Source organism: Catharus ustulatus, chromosome 24 (genome assembly GCF_009819885.2).
Source record: "Catharus ustulatus isolate bCatUst1 chromosome 24, bCatUst1.pri.v2, whole genome shotgun sequence".
NCBI classification, from domain to species: domain Eukaryota; kingdom Metazoa; phylum Chordata; class Aves; order Passeriformes; family Turdidae; genus Catharus; species Catharus ustulatus.
In genome coordinates this window covers 6,700,158-6,725,502 of record NC_046244.1, presented here as the reverse complement: position 1 = coordinate 6,725,502, position 25,345 = coordinate 6,700,158, and the positions used below count along the sequence as shown (strand labels likewise).

At 42.6% G+C, this 25,345-nt stretch overlaps 1 protein-coding gene across 3 annotated transcripts in view; it reads right to left on the bottom strand.

The window, feature by feature from the left end:
• ACAP3 (ArfGAP with coiled-coil, ankyrin repeat and PH domains 3) overlaps nucleotides 1–25,345 on the bottom strand; it is a 61,342-nt gene that overhangs the window by 19,359 nt on the left and 16,638 nt on the right. For all 3 annotated transcript variants that reach the window (XM_033079444.2, XM_033079445.2, XM_033079446.2), the window contains exons 2-10: nucleotides 19,912–19,969; nucleotides 17,456–17,575; nucleotides 14,752–14,805; nucleotides 12,410–12,468; nucleotides 8,816–8,999; nucleotides 5,878–5,922; nucleotides 4,655–4,750; nucleotides 3,769–3,843; nucleotides 3,386–3,397 (exon numbers count right to left, since the gene is read on the bottom strand). In XM_033079444.2, coding sequence (XP_032935335.1) covers nucleotides 3,386–3,397; nucleotides 3,769–3,843; nucleotides 4,655–4,750; nucleotides 5,878–5,922; nucleotides 8,816–8,999; nucleotides 12,410–12,468; nucleotides 14,752–14,805; nucleotides 17,456–17,575; nucleotides 19,912–19,969 — 703 coding nt within the window. The remainder of the gene's footprint in view (nucleotides 1–3,385; nucleotides 3,398–3,768; nucleotides 3,844–4,654; nucleotides 4,751–5,877; nucleotides 5,923–8,815; nucleotides 9,000–12,409; nucleotides 12,469–14,751; nucleotides 14,806–17,455; nucleotides 17,576–19,911; nucleotides 19,970–25,345) is intronic.

The window sequence follows — 25,345 nt, the reverse complement described above, 5'->3', positions numbered from 1 at the left end:
TTTGGAATTGTCCCCATGGATTCTTGTTTTTATGTGGATTTCAGGAGGGATTTTCACTGAAAAATCTGATTTTTATGAGGAAAACCCGCGAGTTTTTGGCACAAATATTGGCATTTTTGGGGAGGTTTTATCTGTCTCAATATTCTGTTTAATTTCTGGGTGTTAATTTGGGAATTCTGTGCTGTCTCCCTGTTTGCTGTGGGTGCTGGAGATGCTTTGCTGCCTGGCAACCAGCACTGAGCCCTGGCTAAAAGGAGATTTTGTGCCTGGGAGGTGTTGGGGAGAGAAGAACTCGGCCCCAGGAGGGAAATGCAGCAGGGAAAGGAAATGCAGGGGGGAAATGCAACGGGACAAAAGGGAAATGAAATGCAACAGGACAGGAGGGAATGTAGGAGGGAAATGCAGCAGGGAAAGGAAATGCAGGGGACAGGAAGGAAATGCAGCAGGAAAGGAGGAAATGCAGGAGGGAAATGCAGGAGGAAAATGTAGGGGACAGGAGAAAATGCAGGAGGGAAAGGAAATGCAGGGGGGAAATGCAACGGGACAAAAGGGAAATGCAGAAAGGAAATGCAGCAGGACAGGAGGAAAATGCAGGGGGAAAATGCAACCGGACAGGAGGGAAATGCAACAGGACAAGAGGGAAATGAAATGCAGGGGACAGGAGGGAAATGCAGCAGGAAAGGAGGAAATGCAGGAAGGAAATGCAGGAGGGAAATGCAGCAGGAAAGGAGGAAATCCAGGAGGGAAATCCAGGAGGAAAATGCAGGGGACAGGAGGAAAATCCAGGAGGGAAATGCAGTAGGGACAGGAGGGAAATGCAGGACAGGAAGAAATGCAGGAGGGAAATGCAACAGGACAGGAGGGAAATGCAGTAGGACAGGAGGAAATGCAAGAGGGAAATGCAGTGGAGTGGGAGGGGAAATGCAGGAGGACAGGTGGGAAATGCAGGAGGGAAATGAAATGCAGCAGGGACAGGAGGGAAATGCAGGAGGGAAATGCAGCAGGACAGGAGGAAATCCAGGAGGGACAGGAGAGAAATGCAGGAGGGAAATGCAGGGGACAGGAAGGAAATGTAGCAGGGAAATGCAGCAGGACAGGAGGAAATGCAGCAGGACAGGAGGAAAATGCAGCAGGGAAATGCAGCGGGACAGGAGGGAAAATTCTGTGTAAATCCCACGTAAAAATTTTTCTCTGTAAATTCCATGGACAATCCCAGCCCCTCGGTGGCAGACAGAATTTGGGAATTCCCAAATTCCCACTCTCAAACCCTTTTGGGAATTCCCAAATTCCCACTCTCAAACCCTTTTGGGAATTCCCAAATTCCCACTCTCAAACCCTTTTGGGAATTCCCAAATTCCCACTCTCAAACCCTTTTGGGAATTCCCAGATTCCCACTCTCAAACCCTTTTGTCTCCTGCTTTTCCAGATGTTTTTCTCCCATTCCAGATGCTCTCCCTGCTCCAGAGCTTTCCCAAACCCAGCAGCAAAGCTCAGCTTGGGGGTCACACCAAAACCCCACAACCACAACTCCCAAAACTCCCCCCCAAAAAAATAAAAAAAATCCCTAAACTGTCTCCTTTTGGGGATTTTCCTTACCAGCAGATATTCCAGCCTGCTGAAAATCCTCATGCTGCCAGCAGGGAGGGAGGGAGGAGGTGCTGCTGCTTTTCCTGGAGCAGCTCTGAGCTCTCTCCCTCCTCCTAAAGCAGCAAGGGAGGGATTGGGTTTTCTTTTTTTTTATTTTTTTTCCCTTTACTCCTCCTCTTCTTCCCTTTTGGCACAGAGCAGAGGATGCTTGGTGGCCCTTGGGGACCACCTGCAAGCCCCCCCATTGAGAGGCTGGGTTAATTTGGGTTAATTTGGGTTAATTAGCATACAGCTGGAGTGGGGGGGAGCAGAGCAGGATGAGCTCCCAACAGAGCCTGGCTTGTGAGCCTGGCCCAGATCCTGGAGTTAAGCCAGGCTTAGAGCAGAGCCCAGCCCAGGAAGGGCCAGATGGGCTCGGGATTGTTCCTCAGCAGCTGGGACCAGGGGGACACTGAGCTGTGCCCTGGAAATGCACACTGGGAATGGGATTTTGGACAGCCCTGTGTCCCTAAAATCGTGGGGTTCAAGGTGGGAAAGATCAATAACTGCAGCCATTCACCCAGCACTGCTGGGCTCAGCAATTCCAGAAATTCCAGCAATTCCACCTAGGGATCAGTGCTCACCAATTCCAGCAATTCCAATAATTCTAATTCCAGCAATTCCAGAAATTCCAGCAATCCCAATTCCACCAATTCCACCTGGGGATCAGTGCTCACCAATTCCAGCAATTCCAATAATTCTAATTCCAGCAATTCCAGCAATCCCAATTCCATCAATTCCACCTGGGGATCAATGGTCACCAATTCCAACAATTCTAATTCCAGCAATCCCAGCCCCAGGAATTGGCACTGGAAGGCCCAGATGGGCTCTGGATTGTTCCCCACTGAGCTCTGCTCTGGATCTCAACTCAATTCCCAAACTGGGGATGGGAATGGGGTTGGGAAGGAGATTTTGGCTGGAAAGGAGCCTTAAAATCATAGAATTCAAGTTGAGAGATCTCTCCAGGATCAATAATTCCAGCCATTAACCCAGCACTGCTCACCAATTCCACCTGGGGATCAATGGTCACCAATTCCACCAATTCCAATTCCACCAATTCCAGCAATTCCAGCAATTCCAGCAATCCCAGGAATTGGCACTGGAAGGCCCAGACGGGCTCAGGATTGTTCTTCACAGAGCTCAATTCCCAAACTGCTCCACACTGGAGATGGGTACAGGGCTGGGAAGGAGATTTTTGGTAGCACCAGGGTGTGATCAAAGGTATCTATTCTGTCACCATCTGTGCAGGGTGGGGCAGTGATCCTGATCTCTGTGGGAGATATTCTGCTAATGGGCATCCATTGAAACCAGCTGGGGCAGTGTTCTTTATTTCCAAAGGAGATATCTCCTGTTAATGGCCATGTTTTATAAACCAGGCAGGGCAGTGTTCTTTATCTTTTTATAACCCATCCTTCCTCCATGAGTCACTTTCTGGGTTTGGGGTTTGTTCTTTGTAGTGCTGTATTTCTATTTTAATTTCCCTAGTAAAGAACTGTTATTCCTAATTCCCAGATCTTTGCCCGAGAGCCCCTTGATTTCAAAATTATAATAATTTGGAGGGAGGGGGTTTGTATTTTCCATTTCAAAGAGAAGTTCCTGCCTTTCTCAGCACACACCTGTCCTCCAAACTGGGACACCCCATGTCCCTAAAATCGTGGAATTAAAGTTGGGGAATCTCTCCAGGATCAAGAATTGCAGCCATTCAGCCAGCACTGCTCAGCAATTCCACACCAGGGAAGGAAATTTGGGAATTACTCACCTGCAGGAGGGTCTGCAGGGCCAGGGCAGCAATGCAGAGAGAAGGAAAAAAGGAGAGAAAATAAAAGAAATTAGTTCGATATTTCTGGGCAAAAAAAAATTTTAAAACCCATAAAATAAAATAAAAATAAAATACAAAAATAAAAATATAAATAACAAATTAAAATAATAAATGAAATGGAAATAAATAAAATAAATAAATAAATAATAACAGATAACTCTCCCACATCCAGAAAATTCAGGAAAATTCTGGATTTGAGGAGCTGGAGGCTCTTTGGACATAGAAAAAAATTCAGAAATACTCTGGATGTGGGGAGTTGGATTTCCCATCAGTCAGGAGCCTTTCCCAGACCCCAAAATTCAGGAATTCCCATCTGTGCTGACCCTCTGCTGGATCAGGGCGTGCTTGTGCTCCATCTCCCTCTTCTCCACGGCAGAGTCGATCACCAGCTGGTCCAGCTGGGGAAAAAAAATGGAAAAAAAGTCAGGATGGAATTGAGGAAAGTGGGATGGGGGGCAGCACAACAGCCAGGGGTCCCAGAGTGCAAAAATGGGGAAAAGGAGGAGAAAAAGGAAAAAAAAAAAGAGGGGGGAAGGAGGAAAATAGGAGGTTAAAAAGTGGTAAAAAAGAGCCCAAATTGAGACAAAGAAAAGGCAAAAAGGGGCAAAAAGGAGGAAAAAAGGAGGGGAAAAAAAAGGGGAAAAGGAGGCCTTGAGGGGTCCCTGGATCCCTTTTGGGGTTTTGGGGTTCAGCTCCTTGGGGGTCCCTTTGTCCTTTTGGGATTTTGGGGGACAGTCCCAGCCCCTTCTGGGGTCCCTGGATCCTTTTGGGGTTCAGCCCCAGCCCCTTTTGGGATTTTAGGATTCAGCCCCTTTTGGGGTCCCTTTTGAGATTTTGGGTGTCCCCAGCCCCCTCTGAGATCCCTTTTGGGGTTTGGGGTGCTCCCCCCAGTTCCTTTTGGGATTTTGGGGTTCAACCCCAGCCCCTTTTGGGATTTTAGGATTCAGCCCCTTCTGGGGTCCCTTTTGGGATTTTTGGGGTGCCCCAGCCCCTTTTGGGGTCCCTGGATCCTTTTGGGGTTCAGCCCCAGTCCCTTCTGGGGTCTCTTTTGGGATTTTAGGATTCAGCCCCTTTAGGGATCCCTTTTGGGATTTTAGGATTCAGCCCCAGCCCCTTTTGGGATTTTTGGGGTGCCCCAGCCCCTTTTGGGATTTTGGGGTTCAGCCCCAGCCCCTTTTGGGATTTTTGGGGTGCCCCAGCCCCCCTCACCTCCGTGGCCAGTTTCTTCATGTAGGGCTCGAGCTGGTGCAGGAGGCTGTGCCCCTGCTGGAAGAAAGTGAACTGGGCGTGCATGAAGGACAACATCTGGGGAGAGAGAAACATCTGGATCAGGGTAATCAACATCTGGGGAGAGAGAAACAGCTGGGTCAGGGGATAATCAACATCTGGGGAGAGAGAAACAGCTGGGTCAGGGAAATATCAACATCTGGGGAGAGAGAAACAGCTGGGTCAGGGAATAATCAACATCTGGGGAGAGAGAAACAGCTGGGTCAGGGAAATATCAACATCTGGGGAGAGAGAAACAGCTGGGTCAGGGAATAATCAACATCTGGGGAGAGAGAAACAGCTGGGTCAGGGAAATATCAACATCTGGGGAGAGAGAAATCAACATCTGGGGAGAGAGAAACAGCTGGATCAGGGTAATCAACATCTGGGGAGAGAGAAACAGCTGGATCAGGGGATAATCAACAGCTGGGGAGAGAGAAACAGCTGGATCAGGGAATAATCAACAGCTGGGGAGAGAGAAACAGCTGGGTCAGGGGATAATCAACATCTGGAGAGAGAGAAACAGCTGGAATAGGGACTAATCAACATCTGGGGAGAGCGAAACAGCTGGGTCAGGGAAATATCAACATCTGGGGAGAGAGAAACAGCTGGGTCAGGGGATAATCAACAGCTGGGGAGAGAGAAACAGCTGGAACAGGGAAATATCAACATCTGGGGAGAGAGAAACAGCTGGATCAGGGGATAATCAACATCTGGGGAGAGAGAAACAGCTGGGTCAGGGAATAATCAACATCTGGGGAGAGAGAAACAGCTGGGTCAGGGAATAATCAACATCTGGGGAGAGAGAAACAGCTGGGTCAGGGAAATATCAACATCTGGATCAGGGAAAAACCCCAAATCCCCCTTTTCTCCACCAAAATAATGAGTTTAATCATTTATTTTTTACTTTCCCAAAGCAATTTATATTATTTATTTTATATTTTTTAATTTTAGATTTTTATTTTAGATTTTTATTTTATATTTTTATTTTGTATTTTTATTTTATGTTTTTATTTTATATTTTTTATTTTATATGGTTTTATTTTATTTTTTATTTAATATTTTTCTCTCTTTTTTCCCCACCTTGCTGTGGGCTCAAAGCAGGAAAAGCAGCATCCTAAAAATCCCCCAAAATTCTGATTTTGCTCCTTCCCTGCCGCACTCACCGCGTCCAGGATCTCAAATTTCTTCTTGGCCTGCAGCACATTGATCTGTGAGGGGAAAAAATTGAGAAAATAAAACCTCAGAGAAACAGAAAATCCAGAAAATTATAAATGTTCATTCCAAAATAATAATAAAATAAAATATAAATAATAAAATAAAATATAAATAATAAAATAAAATATAAATAATAAAATAAAATAAAATCCCTGGCTGGGGAAATGTTTCCTTTCCTCCTCTTACAGACAAATGATAAATTATAAAATTATAAATGTTTCTTCTAAAATAATAATAAAATAATAAAATAATAAAATAAAATAAAAATAATAGAATAATATTAAATATAAATAATAAAATAAAATAAAATCCCTGGATTTTCTCACCTGAACTGCTGAGGAAATTTTTTTTTTCCTTCCTCTTACTGACAAATGATAAATTATAAAATTATAAATATTCTTTATAAAATAATTAACATTTCCCTGGATTTTCTCACCTGGACTGGCTAAAATCACTGCTGAGGAAATGTTTCCTTTCCTTCTCTTACAGAGAAATGATAAATTATAAAACTATAAATATTCACTATAAAATAATCAATATTTCCCTGCATTTTCTCACCTGGAAATGATTTTTTTTCCTTCTCTTACAGACAAATGATAAATGATAAAATTATAAATATTCCTTATAAAATAATGAACATTTCCCTGGATTTTCTCACCTGAACTGCTGGGGAAATGTTTCTTTTATTTCTCTTACTCAGATTAAATAATGAAAATTTTCTTGGATTTTCTCAGCTGAGGAAATGTTTCCTTTCCTTCTCTTACAGAGAAATGATAAGTGATAAAATTATAAATGTTCATTATAAAATAATCAATATTTCCCTGCATTTTCTCACCTGAACTTCTTGAAATCAATGCTGGGAAAATGTTTCATTTATTTCTATAATTCAGATAAAATAATGAAGATTTTCTTGGATTTTCTCACCTGCACTGGCTAAAATCCCTCTGGGGAAATGTTTATTTTATTTCTCTTACTGAGATAAAATAATCAATATTTCCCTGGATTTTCTCACCTAAACTGCTGGGGAAATATTTCCTTTATTTCTCTTAATCAGATAAAATAATGAAGATTTTCTTCGATTTTCTCACCTGAACTGGCTGGGGAAATGGATATTTTTTCCTTCTCTTCCAGACAAATGATAAATGATAAAATTCTAAATATTCCTTATAAAACAATGAACATTTCCCTGGATTTTCTCACCTGAACTGCTGGGGAAATATTTCCTTTATTTCTCTTAATCAGACAAAATAATGAAGATTTTCTTGGATTCTCTCACCTGGACTGGCTGGGCAAAATGAATTTTTTTCCTTCTCTTCCAGACAAATGATAAATGATAAAATTCTAAATATTCCTTATAAAACAATGAACATTTCCCTGGATTTCTTACCTAAACTGCTTGGGAAATGTTTATTTCATTTCTCTTACTCAGATTAAATAATGAACATTTCCCTGGATTTTCTCAGCTGGGGAAATGTTTCCTTTCCTTCTCTTACAGACAAATGATAAATTATTAAATTATAAATTTTCATTATAAAATAATGAACATTTCCTTGGATTTTCTCACCTGAAATTTTAGAAATCAATGCTGGGAAAATGTTTCATTTATGTCTATAATTCAGATAAAATAATGAACATTTTCTTGGATTTCCTCACCTGAACTTTTTGAAATCCCTGCTGGGAAAACGTTTCCTTTCCTTCTCTTACAGACAAATGATAAATGATAAAATTCTAAATATTCCTTATAAAACAATGAACATTTCCCTGGATTTTCTCACCTGAACTGCTGGGGAAATATTTCCTTTATTTCTCTTAATCAGATAAAATAATGAAGATTTTCTTGCATTCTCTCACCTGGACTGGCTGGGCAAAATGAATTTTTTTCCTTCTCTTCCAGACAAATGATAAATAATAAAATTCTAAATATTCCTTATAAAACAATGAACATTTCCCTGGATTTCTTACCTAAACTGCTTGGGAAATGTTTATTTCATTTCTCTTACTCAGATTAAATAATGAACATTTCCCTGGATTTTCTCACCTGGACTGACTGAAATCCCCACTGGGGAAATATTTCCTTTCCTTCTCTTATAGAGAAATGATAAATTATAAAACTATAAATATTCACTATAAAATAATCAATATTTCCATGGATTTCCTCACCTGAACTGGCTGAAATCCTTGCTGAGGAAATGTTTCTTTTATTTTGTCTTAATCAGATAAAATAATGAAGATTTTCTTGGATTTTCTCAGCTGAGGAAATGTTTTCTTTCCTTCTCTTACAGACAAATGATGAATTATTAAATTATAAATATTCTTTATAAAATAATGAACATTTCCCTGGATTTTCTCACCTGAACTTTTAGAAATCAATGCTGGGAAAATGTTTCATTTATTTCTAGAATTCAGATAAAATAATGAAGATTTTCTTGGATTTTCTCACCTGAACTTTTTGAAATCCCTGCTGGGAAAGGTTTCCTTTCCTTCTCTTACAGACAAATTACAAATTATAAAATTACAAGTATTCATTATAAAATAATGAACATTTCCCTGGATTTTCTCACCTGAACTGCTGGGGAAATATTTCCTTTATTTCTCTTACTCAGATTAAATAATGAACATTTCCCTGGATTTTATCAGCTGGGGAAACATTTTCTTTCCTTCTCTTACAGAGAAATGATAAATGATAAAATTATAAATGTTCATTATAAAATAATCCATATTTCCATGGATTTTCTCATCTGGACTGGCTGAAATCACTGCTGGGGAAACATTTCCTTTATTTCTTTTATTGAAATAAAATAATGAACATTTCCCCTCTGAGCTGCAGGTGCTGATCCCTGCTTGGGGACCTCAGAGCAGCCCAAATTTTGGGATTTTGGTGCTCACCTGCAGCACATAGTCCAGGGCCAGGTGCCTGAAGCATTTCCTGGTGATGCTCAGGGTCCCTGCTGCCTCCTCCACCTCGTGGGGTTTGTGGCGCGGCGCCTGCGCGTTCTTCACCAGCGAGATCTCCATGTCCTCCCTCACCCTGTCAAACTGCTTCTTGGTCTCCTTGAACTTCCTCACGTCACTGGGGCAGGGATTGGGGAGAAATTGGGGTCAGAAGGGTGAAAATTGGGAAAAATTTGGGTTAAAAAGGTAAAAATCCACTGTGGGGATCAGGCAGAGGCTGTGACCACACCAGGATCCTGCTCAGCCATAAGGGAAAGAGATTTTTTTTATGACTATTACTATTATTATTATTATTATTATTAGGTTTATTTTATTATTTTTAGGGTTTATTTTCTTATTTTTTGGGTTTATTTTAGGATTTTTTGGGGTTTATTTTAGGATTTTTACACACCACCCTCAAGCCCCTGTTCCTTGGTCTGCTTGAACTTCCTCACATCACTGGGGCAGGAATTGAGGAGAAATTGGGAAAAACTGGAATAAACTGGGGAGAAACTGAGAAAAATGGGGAAAATTTGGGTTAGAAGGGTGGAAATTGGGAAAAATTTGGGTTAGAAGGGTGAAAATTTGGGTTAGAAATGTGAAAATCCACTGTGGGGATCAGGCAGTGAGGGTGGGACCACACCAAGGTCCTGCTCAGCCATAGAGAAAAATATTTTTATTATTATTATTATTATTATTAGGTTTAATTTATAATTTTTTGTTTTATTTTATTATATTTTTGGGTTTATTTCATTATTATTTTGGGTTTATTTTGTTATTTTTGCACACCACCCTCAGGCCCCTGTGTCCAACTGCTCCTTGGGCTGCTTGAACTTCCTCACATCCCTGGGGCAGGGATGGGGAGGAATTGGGAAAAAGTGGGAAAAACTGGGGAGAAACTGAGAAAAATGGGGAAAATTTGGGTTAGAAGGGTGAAAATTGGAAAAAAATTGGGTTAGAACAGTGAAAATTTGGGTTAGAAATGTGAAAATCCACTGTGGATATCAGGCAGTGAGGGTGGGACCACACCAGGATCCTGCTCAGCCATGGGGAAAGATTTTATTATTATTATTATTATTATTATTATTATTATTATTATTATTACTATTATTACTATTATTATTAGGTTTATTTTATGATTTTTTGGGGTCTATTTTCTGATTTTTTGGGGTTTATTTTATGATTATTTTGGGTTTATTTTGTTATTTTTACACACCGCCCTCAAAACCCTGTGTCCAACTGCTTCTTGGTCTCCTTGAAATTCCTCATGTCACTGGGGCAGGAATTGGGGTCAGAAGGGTGGAAATTGGGAAAAATTTGGGTTAAAAGGGTGGAAATTGGTAAAAATTTGGGTTAGAAAGGTGAAAATTTGGGGTCAGAAATGTGAAAATCCACTGTGGATATCAGGCAGTGAGGCTGTGACCACACCAGGATCCTGCTCAGCCATGGGGAAGGATATTTTTATTATTATTATTATTATTATTATTATTATTATTATTATTATTATTATTATTATTATTATTATTAGGTTTATTTTATGATTTTTTGGGTTTATTTTATTATTTTTTGGGTTATTTTATGATTATTTTTGGGTTTAATTTGTTATTTTTACACACCACCCTCAAGCCCCTGTGTCCAACTGCTCCTTGGGCTGCTTGAACTTCCTCACATCCCTGGGGCAGGAATTGGGGAGAAATTGGGAAAAAGTGGAATAAACTGGGGAGAAACTGAGAAAAATGGGGAAAATTTGGGTTAGAAGGGTGGAAATTGGTAAAAATTTGGGTTAGAAAGGTGAAAATTTGGGATAGAAATGTGAAAATGCACTGTGGGGATCAGGCAGTGAGGCTGTGACCACACCAGGATCCTGCTCAGCCATGGGGAAAGATTTTATTATTATTATTATTATTATTATTATTATTATTATTATTATTATTAGGTTTATTTTATGATTTTTTGGGTTTGTTTTATTATTTTTTGGGTTTTATTTTATGATTATTTTTGGGTTTATTTTGTTATTTTTACACCCTGCCCTCAAGCCCCTGTGTCCAACTGCTCCTTGGGCTGCTTGAACTTCCTCACATCCCTGGGGCAGGACTTGAGGAGAAATTGGGAAAAACTGGAATAAACTGGGGAGAAACTGAGAAAAATGGGGAAAATTTGGGTTAGAAGGGTGGAAATTGGTAAAAATTTGGGTTAGAAAGGTGAAAATTTGGGTTAGAAATGTGAAAATCCACTGTTGGGATCAGGCAGTGAGGCTGTGACCACACCAGGATCCTGCTCAGCCACAGGAAAAGATTTTTTTTTATTATTATTATTATTATTATTATTATTATTAGATTTATTTTATGATTTTTTGGGTTTATTTTATTATATTTTTGGGTTTATTTCATGATTATTTTGGGTTTATTTTGTTATTTTTACACGCTGCCCTCCAGCCCCTGTGTCCAAGTGCTCCTTGGTCTCCTTGAAATTCCTCATGTCACTGGGGCAGGAATTGGGGTCAGATAGGGTGGAAATTGAGAAAAATTTGGGTTAGAAAGGTGAAAATTGGGGTCAGAAATATGAAAATTCACTGTGGATATCAGGCAGTGAGGCTGGGACCACACCAGGATCCTGCTCAGCCACTGCAGCTGCAATCAAATCTTTTTTCAGAAAATTTGTAGGGAAAAAAAATTTATTTTTAACTGTAATATTATTCTTTTTGGATCTGTTTTATGATTGGGTTTTGGTTCATTCTTCTTTGTCTGTTATTATTATTATTATTATTATTACTATTATTATTATTATTATTATTATTATTATTATTATTATTATTATTATTATTATTATTATTATTATTATTATTTATTGCTTATTATTATTTGTTATTATAGAGGATCTGAATTTAGGGATCTCAATTTAAGGATGGGTTTATCCTGCAGGATGTGAATTTTAGGATCTGAATTTTGGGGTGATTTTTTCCTGCAGGGTCTGAATTTTGGGATGATTTTTTCGTGGAGAATCTGAATTTTGGGATCTCAATTTTGGGATCTCAATTCTGGGATGAATTTATCCTGGAGAATCTGAATTTTGGGATGATTTTTTCATGGAGAATCTGAATTTTGGGATCTCAATTTAAGGATGGGTTTATCCTGCAGGATCTGAATTTTGGGATCTCAATTTTGGGATCTCAATTCTGTGATGAATTTATCCTGCATAATCTGAATTTTGGGATGATTTTTTCATGGATGATCTGAATTTTGGGATGATTTTTTCATGCAGAATCTGAATTTTGGGATCTGAATTTTTCATGGAGGATCTCAATCTTGGGATCTCAATTCTGGGATGGGTTTATCCTGGAGAATCTGAATTTTGGGAGGATTTTTTCATGGATGATCTGAATTTTGGGATCTGAATTTTGGGAGGATTTTATCCTGGACAACCTGAATTTTGGGATGATTTTTTCACGGATGATCTGAATTTTGGGATCTGAATTTGTGGATGATTTTATCCTGCAGGATCTGAATTTTGGGATGAAAATCAAAGGGAAAAGCCAAAATTCAAACTCACTCCTTGACAAAATTGTGCAGCTGCTGCCGGACCGACCTCTGGGCCTGGTCAAACAGGATCTGGGAGAGAGGAGAGGGGAAAAACATCAATTACTTTGGGAAAGGGAAAAAAAATAATTGTTTTGAAGAAGGGAAAAAATATCAATTGATTTGGAAAAGGAAAAAAAAATTTACTATTTTGAGAAAGGCAAAAAATCAATTATATTGAAAAGGGGGGGAAAAATTATTTTGAAGAAGGGAAAAATATAAATTATTTTGAAAAAGGGGAGAAATAAAAATTATTTTGAAGAAGAGAAAATAGAAATTATTTTGAAAAAGGGGAAAAAACAATTATTTCGAAAAAGGAAAAAAAACTTCAATTAATTTGAAGAAGGGGGAAAATACCAATTGATTTGAAAAAGGAAAAAAGATCCATTATTTTGGAAAGGGGAAAAAAACAATTATTTTGAAAAAGGGAAAAAAATAATTATTTAGAAAAAGGAAAAGAATCAATTATTTTGAAAAGAGAGAAAAACAATTATTTTGAAAAGGAAAAATACCAATTGTTTTGAAAATGCAAAAAATAAATTATTTTGGAAAAGGCAGAAAGTACTAATTATTTTGAAAAAGCAAAAAAAATTTTTTTCTTCTTTTAAATTTTTTTTTTCTTTTGACAGGAGAAATCCCTGCTGGGGAATTGCAGCATCCTGCAGGGGTCAGCACTGCAGCTGCAGAGGGAAATTCCTGCTTTTCCAGAGCAGAAATCTGGGAGAGCTCCAGGGAATTTTCCCTGGATCAGCTCAGGGGATGTGGCAGGAATTCACCCCCAGGAGCTCCAGGGCAAAACATTCCCAATTCCCTAAAAAAAATATTCCCAAATTCCCAGAAAAATCCATTCCCAATTCCCAGAAAAATCCATTCCCAATTCCCTAAAAATCCATTCCCAAAAAAACCATTCCAAATTCCCTAAAAATGCATTCCCAAAAAATCCATTCCCAGTTCTCTAAAATCCATTCCCAATTCCCAAAAAATCCATTCTCAATTCCCTGCTCCAATCCCATCCTGGACCTTTTCTGCATCCTCATCACTCCTGGAATTCCCTAAAAAATCATTCCCAAATTCCCTAAAAATCCATTCCCAATTCCCTAAAAATCCATTCCAAATTCCTTAATTCAATCCCATCCCAAATTCCATCCTGGAGCTTTCCTGCATCCTCCTCACTCCAGGAATTCCCTAAAAAAAATTCCCAATTCCCTAAAAATACATTCCCAAAAAATCCATTCCCAATTCTCTGCTCCAATCCCATCCCAAATTCCATCCTGAACCTTTTCTGCATCCTCATCACTCCTGGAATTCCCTAAAAAAAAATCCCAATTCCCTACAAAACCATTCCCAATTCCCTAAAAAAAAAATCCCAAAAAACCTATTCCAAAATTCCCTAAAAATCCATTCCCAATTCCCTAAAAATATTCCCAGAAAATCCATTCCCAATTCCCTACAAATCCATTCCAAATTCCCTTAAAATCCATTCCAAATTCCCTAAAAATTCATTCCCAATTCCCTGCTCCAATCCCATCCCAAATTCCATTCTGGACATTTAATTCATTCTCATCACTCCTGGAATTCCCTAAAAAACCATTCCCAATTAAAAAAAACCCATTCCCAATTCCTTAATTCAATCCCATCCCAAATTCCATCCTGGACCTTTTTTGCATCCTCATCACTCCTGGAATTCCCTAAAAAAATTCCCAAATTCCCTACAAATCCATTCCCAATTCCCTAAAAATCCATTCCAAATTCCTTAATTCAATCCCATCCCAAATTCCATCCTGGAGCTTTCCTGCATCCTCCTCACTCCAGGAATTCCCTAAAAAAAATTCCCAATTCCCTAAAAATACATTCCCAAAAAATCCATTCCCAATTCTCTGCTCCAATCCCATCCCAAATTCCATCCTGGAGCTTTTCCTGCATCCTCATCACTCTTGGAATTCCCTAAAAAAAATTCCCAGTTCTCTACAAAACCATTCCCAATTCCCTAAAAATCCATTCAAAATTCTTTAATTCAATCCCATCCCAAATTCCATCCTGGAGCATTTCCTGCATCCTCATCACTCCTGGAATTCCCTAAAAGATTTGGGAACATCCCAAATCCATCCCAAATCTGCCAAAAAAAGGGTTTGGGAACATCCCAAATCCTCCTCAGGGCCCTGCATTTCCTCCCTCTGCTGCCCAAAAAAACCAAACAAATAAATGAATGAAATCAGGAATAAATAAAATCAGGATTTTGGTGGATTCTCCTTTTTCTCACCCTTCCAGGACCTGTTTGTGACACACAGGGGACAGCAGCAGGGAGCAGCTCCTTACCATGTGATAGTTGATCATTTCCTGCAGGCTGTCCCCGAATTTATCCAGGCACTCCTGAAAAAAAAATTTAAAATTTAAAAATGTTTTTAAAATTAAAAAAAAAATAAAATAAAATAAAAAAGGTGAAGAGAGCTGGCAGTGAAGAGGAGCCAGGGCTGAGGGAGAGGCTCACAAAAATCTCATTTTTTGGTTTCATTATAAACAGAGAGGGTCTCACTCTGTTTCCAGGCTGATGTTATCAGAACTCTGCATCCCTTCAAACACCAAATCTCATTTTTGGTTTTATTATAAACAGAATGGGTCTCACTGTTTCCAGCCTGGTGTTATCATCCCCCAACACCAAATCCCATTTTCTCCAAACACCAAATCTCATTTTCAGAGGCTGCTCAGGCAGTGAGAGGGGCTTGGATTTGTGATCCAATCCCAGCAGCAGGGATGTGAGCAGCCCCCAGCTCTGTGAGCATCCCCAACCTTCCCTGAGCCAGCAACAGAGATTTGAACATCCCCAAACCTCTTTGTGGCAGAAACAGCGACCTGAGTATCCCCCCAAACACCTCCATACCCCCCTGAGAATCCCAAACCCTGCCTGAGCCAGGAACAGGGACCTGAGCATCCCCAACCCTCTCTGTACCAAGGAACAGGGACCTGAACATCCCCCAGTCCCCCTCAAACACCCCCAGCCCCCCTGAACATCCCCTAGCCCCAAACACCCCCAGTCCCAAATACCCCCAGCCCTCCCTGAGCCAGGAACAGGGACCTGAGCATCCCAAACCATCTTTGTGCCAGGAACAGGGACCTGGGCAACCCCCAGTCCCCCCCAAACCCCCCAGCCCCACTGAACACCCCCAGACCCCAAACATCCCCAGTCCCAAATACCCCCTGTCCTCCCTGAGCCAGGAACAGGGACCTGAACATCCCAAAACCTCTTTGTGCCAGGAACAGGGATGTGAGCAGCCCCCCAAACATTCCCATATCCCTCTGAGCATCCCAAACCCTCCCTGAGCCAGGAACAGGGATGTGAGCACCCCCCAAAACATTCCCATATCCCTCTGAGCATCCCCAAACCTCTTTGTGCCAGGAAGAGGGTTCTGAACATCCCAAACCCTCCCTGAGCCAGGAATAGGTTCCTGAGCATCCCCCAGCCCCAAACACCCCCATCCCCTCACTGAGCACCCCCATACCCCAAACATCCCCAGTCCCAAACACCCCCAGCCCTCCCTGAGCCAGGAACAGGGACCTGAACATCCCCCCAAACACCCCCATATCCCCCCGAGCATCCCAAAACCTCCCTGAGCCAGGAAGAGGGACCTGAACATCCCAAACCTCTTTGTGCCAGGAACAGAGACCTGAGCAACCCCCAGTCCCCCACAAACACCCCCAGGCCCCCCTGAACACCCCCAGACCCAAACAGCCCCAGCCCTTTCTGAGCCAGGAACAGGGACCTGAACATCCCCCAAACATCCCCATATCCCCCTGAAAATCCCAAACCCTCTTTGTGCCAGGAACAGGGACCTAAACATCTCAAAACCTTTTTGTGCCAGGAACAGGGACCTGAACATCTCAAAACCTTTTTGTGCCAGGAACAGGGACCTGAGCATCATCCCAAACACCCCCATATCCCCCTGAGCATCCCAAACCCTCTTTGTACCAGGAACAGGGACCTGAGCATCCCCCAGTCCCCCCCAAACACCCCCAGCCCTCCCTGAGCCAGGAACAGGGACCTGAACATCCCAAACCTCTTTGTGCCAGGATCAGGGATCTGAGCATCCCCCCAAACACCCTCATATCCCTCTGAGCATCCCAAACCTTCCCTGAGCCAGGAACAGGGACCTGAACATCCCCCCAAACACCCCCATATCCCCCTGAACATCCCAAACCTTCCTGAGCCAGGAACAGGGACCTGAACATTCCCCAGTCCCAAACACCCCCAGTCCCAAACACCCCCAGCCCTCTCTGAGCCAGGAACAGGGACCTGAACATCCCAAACCTCTTTGTGCCAGGAACAGGGATGTGAGCACCCCTCAAAACATTCCCATATCCCTCTGAGCATCCCCAAACCTCTTTGTGCCAGGAAGAGGGTTCTGAACATCCCAAACCCTCCCTGAGCCAGGAACAGGTTCCTGAGCATCCCCCAGCCCCAAACACCCCCATCCCCTCACTGAGCACCCCCCAGCCCTCCTTGAGAGCCAGGAACAGGGACCTGAGCATCCCCCCAAACATCCCCATATTCCTCTGAAAATCCCAAACCTTCCCTGAGCCAGGAACAGGGACCTGAACATCCCTCAGTCCCCCCCAAACACCCCCAGCCTCACTGAACACCCCCAGTCCCAAACACCCCCAGCCCTCCCTGAGCCAAGAACAGGGACCTGAACATCTCAAAACCTTTTTGTGCCAGGAACAGGGACCTGAGCATCATCCCAAACACCCCCATATCCCCCTGAGCATCCCAAACCCTCTTTGTGCCAGGAACAGGGATTTGTGCAGCCCCCCAAACATCCCCATGTCCCCCTGAATATCTCAAACCCTCTCTGAGCCAGGAATAGGGACCTAAGCATTCCCCATACCCCAAACACCTCCATGCCCTCTTGAACATCCCCCAGCCCCAAACACCCCCAGACCCCAAAACCTCCCCATCCCCCAGAACACCCTCAGCCCCCCAAGCCCCCAGAACACCCCCAAACCCCCCCCAGCCCCCCCAGCTCACCGAGACCATCTGGTCCTTGCGGCACTGCTGGGACAGGTCCCGCACGCCGCTCACAAAGTGTTTGTTGGTGGTGATGTAAACCTTGCCAGCCTCGATCATCCCGCTGCACAGCTTCACCAGCTGGGACGGGACAGGGACAGAGTCAGGGATGGGGACATGGGGACAGGGACAGGGACATGGAGACAGGGACAGGGACAGCATCAGGGACAGGGACAGGGATGGGGACAGGGACAGAGTCAGGGATGGGGACAGTGTGAGAGACGGGGATATGGGGACAGGGACAGGGATAGGACAGGGACAGGGACATGGGGACAGGGACAGGGATGGGACAGGGATATGGGGACAGGGATAGGGATATGGGGACAGGGATAGGGACAGGGATGGGGACAGGGACAGCGTCAGGGACAGGGATGGGACAGGGACAGGGACATGGGGACAGGGACAGGGATGGGACAGGGATATGGGGACAGGGATAGGGATATGGGGACAGGGATAGGGACAGGGATGGGGACAGGGACAGGGATGGGGACAGGGACAGGGATATGGGGACGGGGACAGGGACAGGTACACCGTGAAGGACAGGGATGGGACAGGGACACTGTGTGGGACAGTCACAGAGATGGGACAGGAATAGGGATGGGACAGGGACAGGGACACCATGAGAGCCAGGGATGGGACATGGACAGCAACAGGGACAGGGATACGGGGACAGGGACACTGTGTGGGACAGTCATGGGACAGGGATGGGACAGGGATAGGGATGGGACAGGGACAGGGACACCGTGTGGGACAGGGATAGGGAGACGAGTGTGGGACAGGGGTGCAGGTGTGGGGACAGCTATGGGACAGGGACAGGGGGATATGGGGACAGGGACATGGGGACACAGGGACAGGAATGGGGACATGGGGACAGAGACAGGCATAGGGGGATATGGGGACAGGAGGACACAGACATGGGGACACAGGGATATGGGGACAGTTTTGTGGGGCACAGAGGTTTTGTAGGACAGGATTTGTAGGACAGACATTCTGTAGGACAGAGGTTTTGTAGGACACACAGGATTTATAGGGCACAGAGGTTTTGTAGGGCACACAGGTTTTATAGGACAGAGGTTTTATAGGACAGAGGATTTGCAGGACAGAGGTTGTGCAGGACACAGAGGTTTGTAGGGCACACAGGATTTGTAGGACACAGAGAATTTGTAGGACACAGAGGTCCTGTAGGGCACACAGGATTTGTAGGGCAGAGGTTCTGTAGGACAGGATTTGTAGGGCACACAAGATTTGTAGGGCACAGAGGTTTTGCAGGACAGGATTTACAGGACAGAGGTTTTATAGGGCACAGAGGTTTGTAGGGCACACAGGATTTACAGGACAGAGATTTTATGGGACACAGAGGTTCTGCAGGACAGGATTTGTAGGGCACACAGGATTTATAGGACAGAGGTTTTATAGGACACAGAGGTTCTGCAGGACAGGATTTGTAGGGCACACAAGATTTGTAGGACACAGAGGTTCTGCAGGACAGGATTTGTAGGGCACAGCCTTGCCCAGGGCTGTGGCTCCCACCCAGCTCATTTATTCCTCCCTCAGACTTTGGGATTTTTTCCCTGCCTGCCCCGGGGGGATCTCACAGATAAATCCCAGCAGCTCCTCTGGCTCCTCTCCTCCCTCCCTTTCTATTTTTGTTCAGCACAAACAACCCCTCAGACAGAGCAGGAGTGGGGGAGGAAAACCCAATTTCCACCTCAGCCTTAGACCTGAACTAAAACTGGGTTTTAGCCTAAAACTGGGATTTTAGGGCATTTCCAGAGTCACATCCTGAACATCCAGAGGTCCCTTTGAGGACCTCAAACACCTCCCACCCCAAAAAATGTCACCAAAAGTGGGTGGAGAGGGGACAGTGTCAGCCCTGGGATCCAGGATGAGGGGTGATAAATATTGTAATATCTAATAAAATAATAATTATATTGTGATAGAATGTAATTTAACAGCTGGAAGTGGGCTCAGATTTTAATCCCCTAAAATCTCCTCCCTAAAATTTCCTCCCCACTTGCAGGGCCCCAATTCCTGCTCAGGATTCCCCCTCACCCCACAAACCACTTTCAAACCAAACCCTGTCAAGCTTTGCCACATCTCCACCACATCTGCCAGGTTCCAGCCCTTAGGACAGGCCTAAATCTCAGTTTAACAGCTGGAAATGGGCTCAGATTTTGGGGGACATTTAGAGGATCCCCAATTCCTGCTCAGGGCTCCCCTCACCCCACAAACTACCCTAAAACAAACCAAACCCTGTCAAGCTCTGTCTCCATCTCCACCACATCTGGCAGGTGCCAGCCCTTAGGACAGGCCTAAACCTCAGTTTAACAGCTGGAAATGAGCTCAGATTTTGGGGACATTTAGAGGATCCCCAATTCCTGCTCAGGGCTCCCCCTGACCCCACAATCTGCCCTCACCTTGTCGAGCTTTGCCTCGATCTCCACCACATCTGTCTCCACCTCATCGATGGTCGCCCTGCAAGGGAACAGAGAGGGGGAATCATTAATGAGCAGTGAGGAGGAATCATTAATTAGCAGTGATAGATGGCTGAGGAAGAGGCCAGAAGTGTCAGGAAGGATTTGTTCTTCCCATTGGGAGGTTTCCTGCAGATCCAGAAAAATGAATTCCAGAAAAAAAAAAAAAAAAAAGAGCTGGAGATGATTCCACCGTGGAGAAATTCAGGACACCCCCAGAAAACTCATTTGGTGGCTTTGTCCTGTTAATTAATAGCAGTGCTAATTGCCCCAGGGATGAGCATTGCTCTGTTCATTCCCAGCAGGCACAAATTCCTCGTGGCAGCACCACCAGACAAAGCCCAACTCCAGGCTGAGCCTCCAGGGACCCCAAACACCAAACCCAATTCCAGGTTGAGGATCCCATCCCATCCCACTGATCTCATTGATCCCACTGATCCCATTGATCCCACTGATCCCATCCCATCCCATTGATCCCATTGATCCCACTGATCCCATTGATACCATTGATCCCATCCCATTGATCCCACTGATCCCATTGATCCCACTGATCCCATTGATCCCACTGATCCCATCCCATTGATCCCATGGATCCCATGGATCCCATTGATCCCATCCAATCAATCCCATTGATCCCATCTCATTGATCCAATTTATCTAATTGATCCCATTAATCTCATTGATCCTATTGATCCCACTGATCCCATCCCATTGATCCCATCCCACTAATCCCATCCCGCTGATCCCATTGATCTCACTGATCCCATCCCATTGATTCCAATGATCCCATCCCATCAATCCCATTGATCCCATCGATCTCATTGATCCCACTGATCTCATTGATCCCATCTCATTGATCCCATTGATCCAAATGATCCCATCCCATCAATCCCATTGATCCTATCGATCTCATTGATCCCACTGATCCCACTGATGCCATCCCATTGATCCCATTGATCCCACTGATCCCACTGATCCCATCCCATTGATCCCATCCCATTGATACCACTCCATCTCATGGATCCTGTCACATCCCATCGATCCCATCCATTGATCCCATTGATCCCATCCCACTGATCCTACTAATTCCATCCCATTGATCCCATGGATGCCATTGATCTCATCCCATTGATCCCACTGATCCCATTGATCCCATCCAATCAATCCCATCGATCCCATTGATTCCATTGATCCCATCCCATTGATCCCACTGATTCCATCCCATTGGTCCCACTGATCCCATTGATCCCATCCCACTGATCCCATTGATCCCATCCCATCAATCCCATTGATCCCACTGAACCCATTGATCCCATCCAAATGATCCCACTGATCCCATCCCATTGATCCCATGTCATTGATGCCATTGATCCCATCCCACTGACCCCATTGATCCCATCCCACTGATCCCATTGATCCCATTGATCCCATTGATCTCATCCCATTGATCCCATCCCATTGATCCCATCCATCCCATCCCATTGATCCCATCCATCCCACCCCACTGACCCTATTGATCCCATTGATCCCATTGATCCCATCCCCATTCATTCCCTCTCCCAGCTGCAGGAATCCAACTCCGCCAAGACCTGAATCCTTCCACCCCAAACCAAAACCAAACAAAAAAACAAAACACAACACACAACACAATAAACCCATCCCAGTGAGCGCTGTCCCAGGCTGGAGCAGCTGCAGCCCCTCCTGGCTCCCTGCCCTCGCCGTTTCCTGGCCCTGCTCTCCCTGCTGGAGCCCTGCCAGGCGTTTTTCCGGCCCAGAACAATCCCTGGCGTCACCCCAAACCCTTCCACGGAGGAATTCAGCGATTCCTCGCAGCCCTCGGGGCTCCATCCTGCTCTGGGCTTGGGAGAAACTGCTCAGAAAGGGCAAAAGTCCAACAAACAGGGCTAAAATCACAGCAGGAGTGGTTTAAATCACAGCAGGAAGGGTTTGATTAACACTGGGAATGGTTTAAATCACATTGGGAATGGTTTAAATCACAGCAGGAAGGGTTTAAATCACAGCAGGAAGGGTTTAAATCACAGCAGGAAGGGTTTAAATCACACTGGGAAAGGTTTAAATCACACCAGGAATGGATTAAATCACTGCAGGGAATGGTTTAAATCACACCAGGAAGGGTTTGAATCACAGTAGGAAGGGTTTGAATCAACCAGGAACTGTTTAAATCACACAAGGAATTGCTTAAATCACAGCAGGAACAGTTTAAATCAACGAGGAACAGTTTAAATCACACCAGGAATGGTTTAAATCACACCAGGAATGGTTTAAATCACACCAGAAACAGTTTAAATGAACCAGGAATGGTTTAAATCACAGCAGGAAGGGTTTGAATCAGAGCAGGAACTGTCTGAATCACACCAGGAATGGTTTAAATCAACCAGGAAATGTTTAAATCACAGCAGGAATGGTTATATCACAGCAGGAAGGGTTTAAATCACACTGGGAAAGGTTTAAATCACAGCAGGAAGGGTTTAAATCAACCAGGAAGGGTTTAAATCACACCAGGAATGGTTTAAATCACACCAGGAAGGGTTTGAATCAACCAGGAACAGTTTAAATCAACCAGGAATGGTTTAAATCACAGCAGGAAGGGTTTAAATCAACCAGTAACAGTTTAAATCACAACAGGAAAGGTTAAAATCACACTGGGAAAAGTTTAAATCACACTGGGAATGGTTTAAATCACACCAGGAATGATTTAAATCAACCAGGAACAGTTTGAATCAACCAGGGATGGTTTAAATCACAGCAGGAACAGTTTAAATCACACTGAGAACAGTTTAAATCAACCAGAAAATGTTTAAATCACACCAAGAAGGGTCTAAATCAACCAGGAACAGTTTAAATCACACTGAGAACGGTTCAAATCAACCAGGAATTGTTTAAATCACACCAGGAATGGTTGAAATCAAATCCTTCTCTTTCCCATCCCCATCCCTGTTCTCATCTCCATGGCAACAGCTCCATGGTGATGGTTTCCATGGCAACCCCATCCTGTGGTACCCAGGGTGAATTCCAGGATTTTTCCTCCTGGGAATGACCCAGGGGACGAGTTCAGGTGGGAGGGTGAGGAGTGGGAAATCATCTCTGTGCTCATCAAAATCATCTCTGTGCTCAATAAAATCATTTCTGTCCTCATTAAAATCATCTCTGTGCTCTTTAAAATCATCTCTGTGCTCATTGAAATCATCTCCAACCTCAATAAAATCATCTCTGTGCTCATTAAAATAATTTCTGTCCTCATTAAAATCATCTTTGTGCTCATTCAAATCATCTCTGTGCTGAATAAAATCATCTCTGTGCTCATTAAAATCATTTCTGTGCTCATTAAAATCATCTCTGTGCTCATCAAAATCGTCTCTGTGCTCATTAAAATCATCTCTGTCCTCAATAAAATCATCTCTGTCCTCATTAAAATCATCTCTCTCCTCATTATTTTATTATCTTGTAGTTTATTTTTTTTTCCTGCTGAAAATTCTCTTCTTCATTCCAGGAATTGTTAAAAAATTCCAATTTCTCATCAATCCATCATCTCCAGCTCCTCTCTCTTCAGAACACCCAATTTTGATTTTTTTTCTTTTTTTGTTTTTTTCTTTTTTTTTTTTCCCTGCTGAAAATTCTCTTCTTCATTCCAGGAATTGCTCAAAAATTCCAATTTCTCACCAATCCATCATCTCCACTCCTCTGTCTTTTCAACACCCAATTTTGGTTTTTTTTCTGTTTTTTTCTTTTTTTTTTTTGGTCCTGCTGAAAATTCTCTTCTTCATTTCAGGATTTGCTCAAAAATTCCAATTTCTCATCAATCCATCATCTCCAGCTCCTCTCTCTTCAGAACACCCAATTTTGATTTTTTTTTCTTTTTTTGTTTTTTTCTTTTTTTTTTTTTCCCTGCTGAAAATTCTCTTCTTCATTCCAGGAATTGCTCAAAAATTCCAATTTCTCACCAACCCATCATCTCCTCTCTCTTTTCAACACCCAATTTTATTTTTCTCTCCCCAACCACTTCCTACAGTTTGAAATTCCCTTTTCCCCATTTCCCTCCTGGAATAATGAAATTTTTGAAATATTGTCATTTTACACTCACCCTTCCCTGAACTTTGGGATATTGAAATTTTTAAAATTTTGAAATATTGTCATTTTACACTCAGCCTTCCCTGAACTTTGGGAACATTGAAATGTTGAAATATTCAGATGTCATTTCACACTCAGCCTTCCCTGGAGCTGGGGGTGGATGTTTGGACAAGGCTGTGAGAGATGAGTCAGAGCTCAGAGTTTGGTGCTTGCTGTGCTCAGTTGAACTTTTTAAAATTAATATTTAGCAGAAAATGTGGCAGTTTTCAGGAGACATGACAGGGTTGGGTGTTTGGGTATTTTTTCTTTTTATGCACACAAAAATCCCAGCATTTCTTCCCATTTCATTCCTCCTCATTTCCTTTCTTCTCATTTAATTTTTTTTCATTTTTATTTCTTCCCATTTCATTTCTTCTTATTCCATTTTTTCCCATTTCATTTTTTCTCATTTCATCTTTTCTCATTTTCATTTCTTCTAATTTAATTTAATTTCTTCTCATTTCATTCCTTCTCATTTTATTTCCCCCATTTCATTTTTTCCCATTTTATCTTTTCTCATTTCTTTTCTCATTTTCATTTCTTCTCATTTTATTTCATTCCTTCTCATTTCATTCCTTCCCATTTCATTTCTTCTCATTTCATTTCTTCTCATTTCATTTTTTCTCATTTCATTCCTTCTTTAGCAGGAGTTGATTTTAACAGGAGATTTTTAAGGAGATTTCAGAAGGATTTTGTTTTTACAAGATTTGATTTTAAGCAGATTTCAGCAGGAATTTATTCTAACAGGAATTTATTTTAACAGGAGATTTTTAAGGAGATCTCAGTAGGAGTTGATTCTAACAGGATTTGATTTTAAGGAGATTTCAGCAGGATTTTATTTTAACAGGATTTGATTTTAACAAGAGATTTTAGCAGGAGATTTTAAGAGATTTTAAGGAGATTTTACCAGGAGTTTATTCTAACAGGATTTGATTTAAGGAGATTTTTAAGGAGATTTTTAAGAAGATTTTTAAGGAGATTTCAGCAGGAGTTTATTCCAACAGGATTTGATTTTAAGGAGACTTTTAATGAGATTTTTAAGGAGATTTTAGCAGAATTTTATTCTAACAGGATTTGATTCTAAGGAGATTTTTAAGGAGATTTTAGCAGGAATTTATTCTAACAGGAATTTATTTTAACAGGAGATTTTAAGGAGATTTTAGAAGGATTTTATTCTAACAGGATTTGATTTAAGGAGATTTTTATGGAGATTTTTAAGGAGATTTCACCAGTAATTTATTCTAACAGG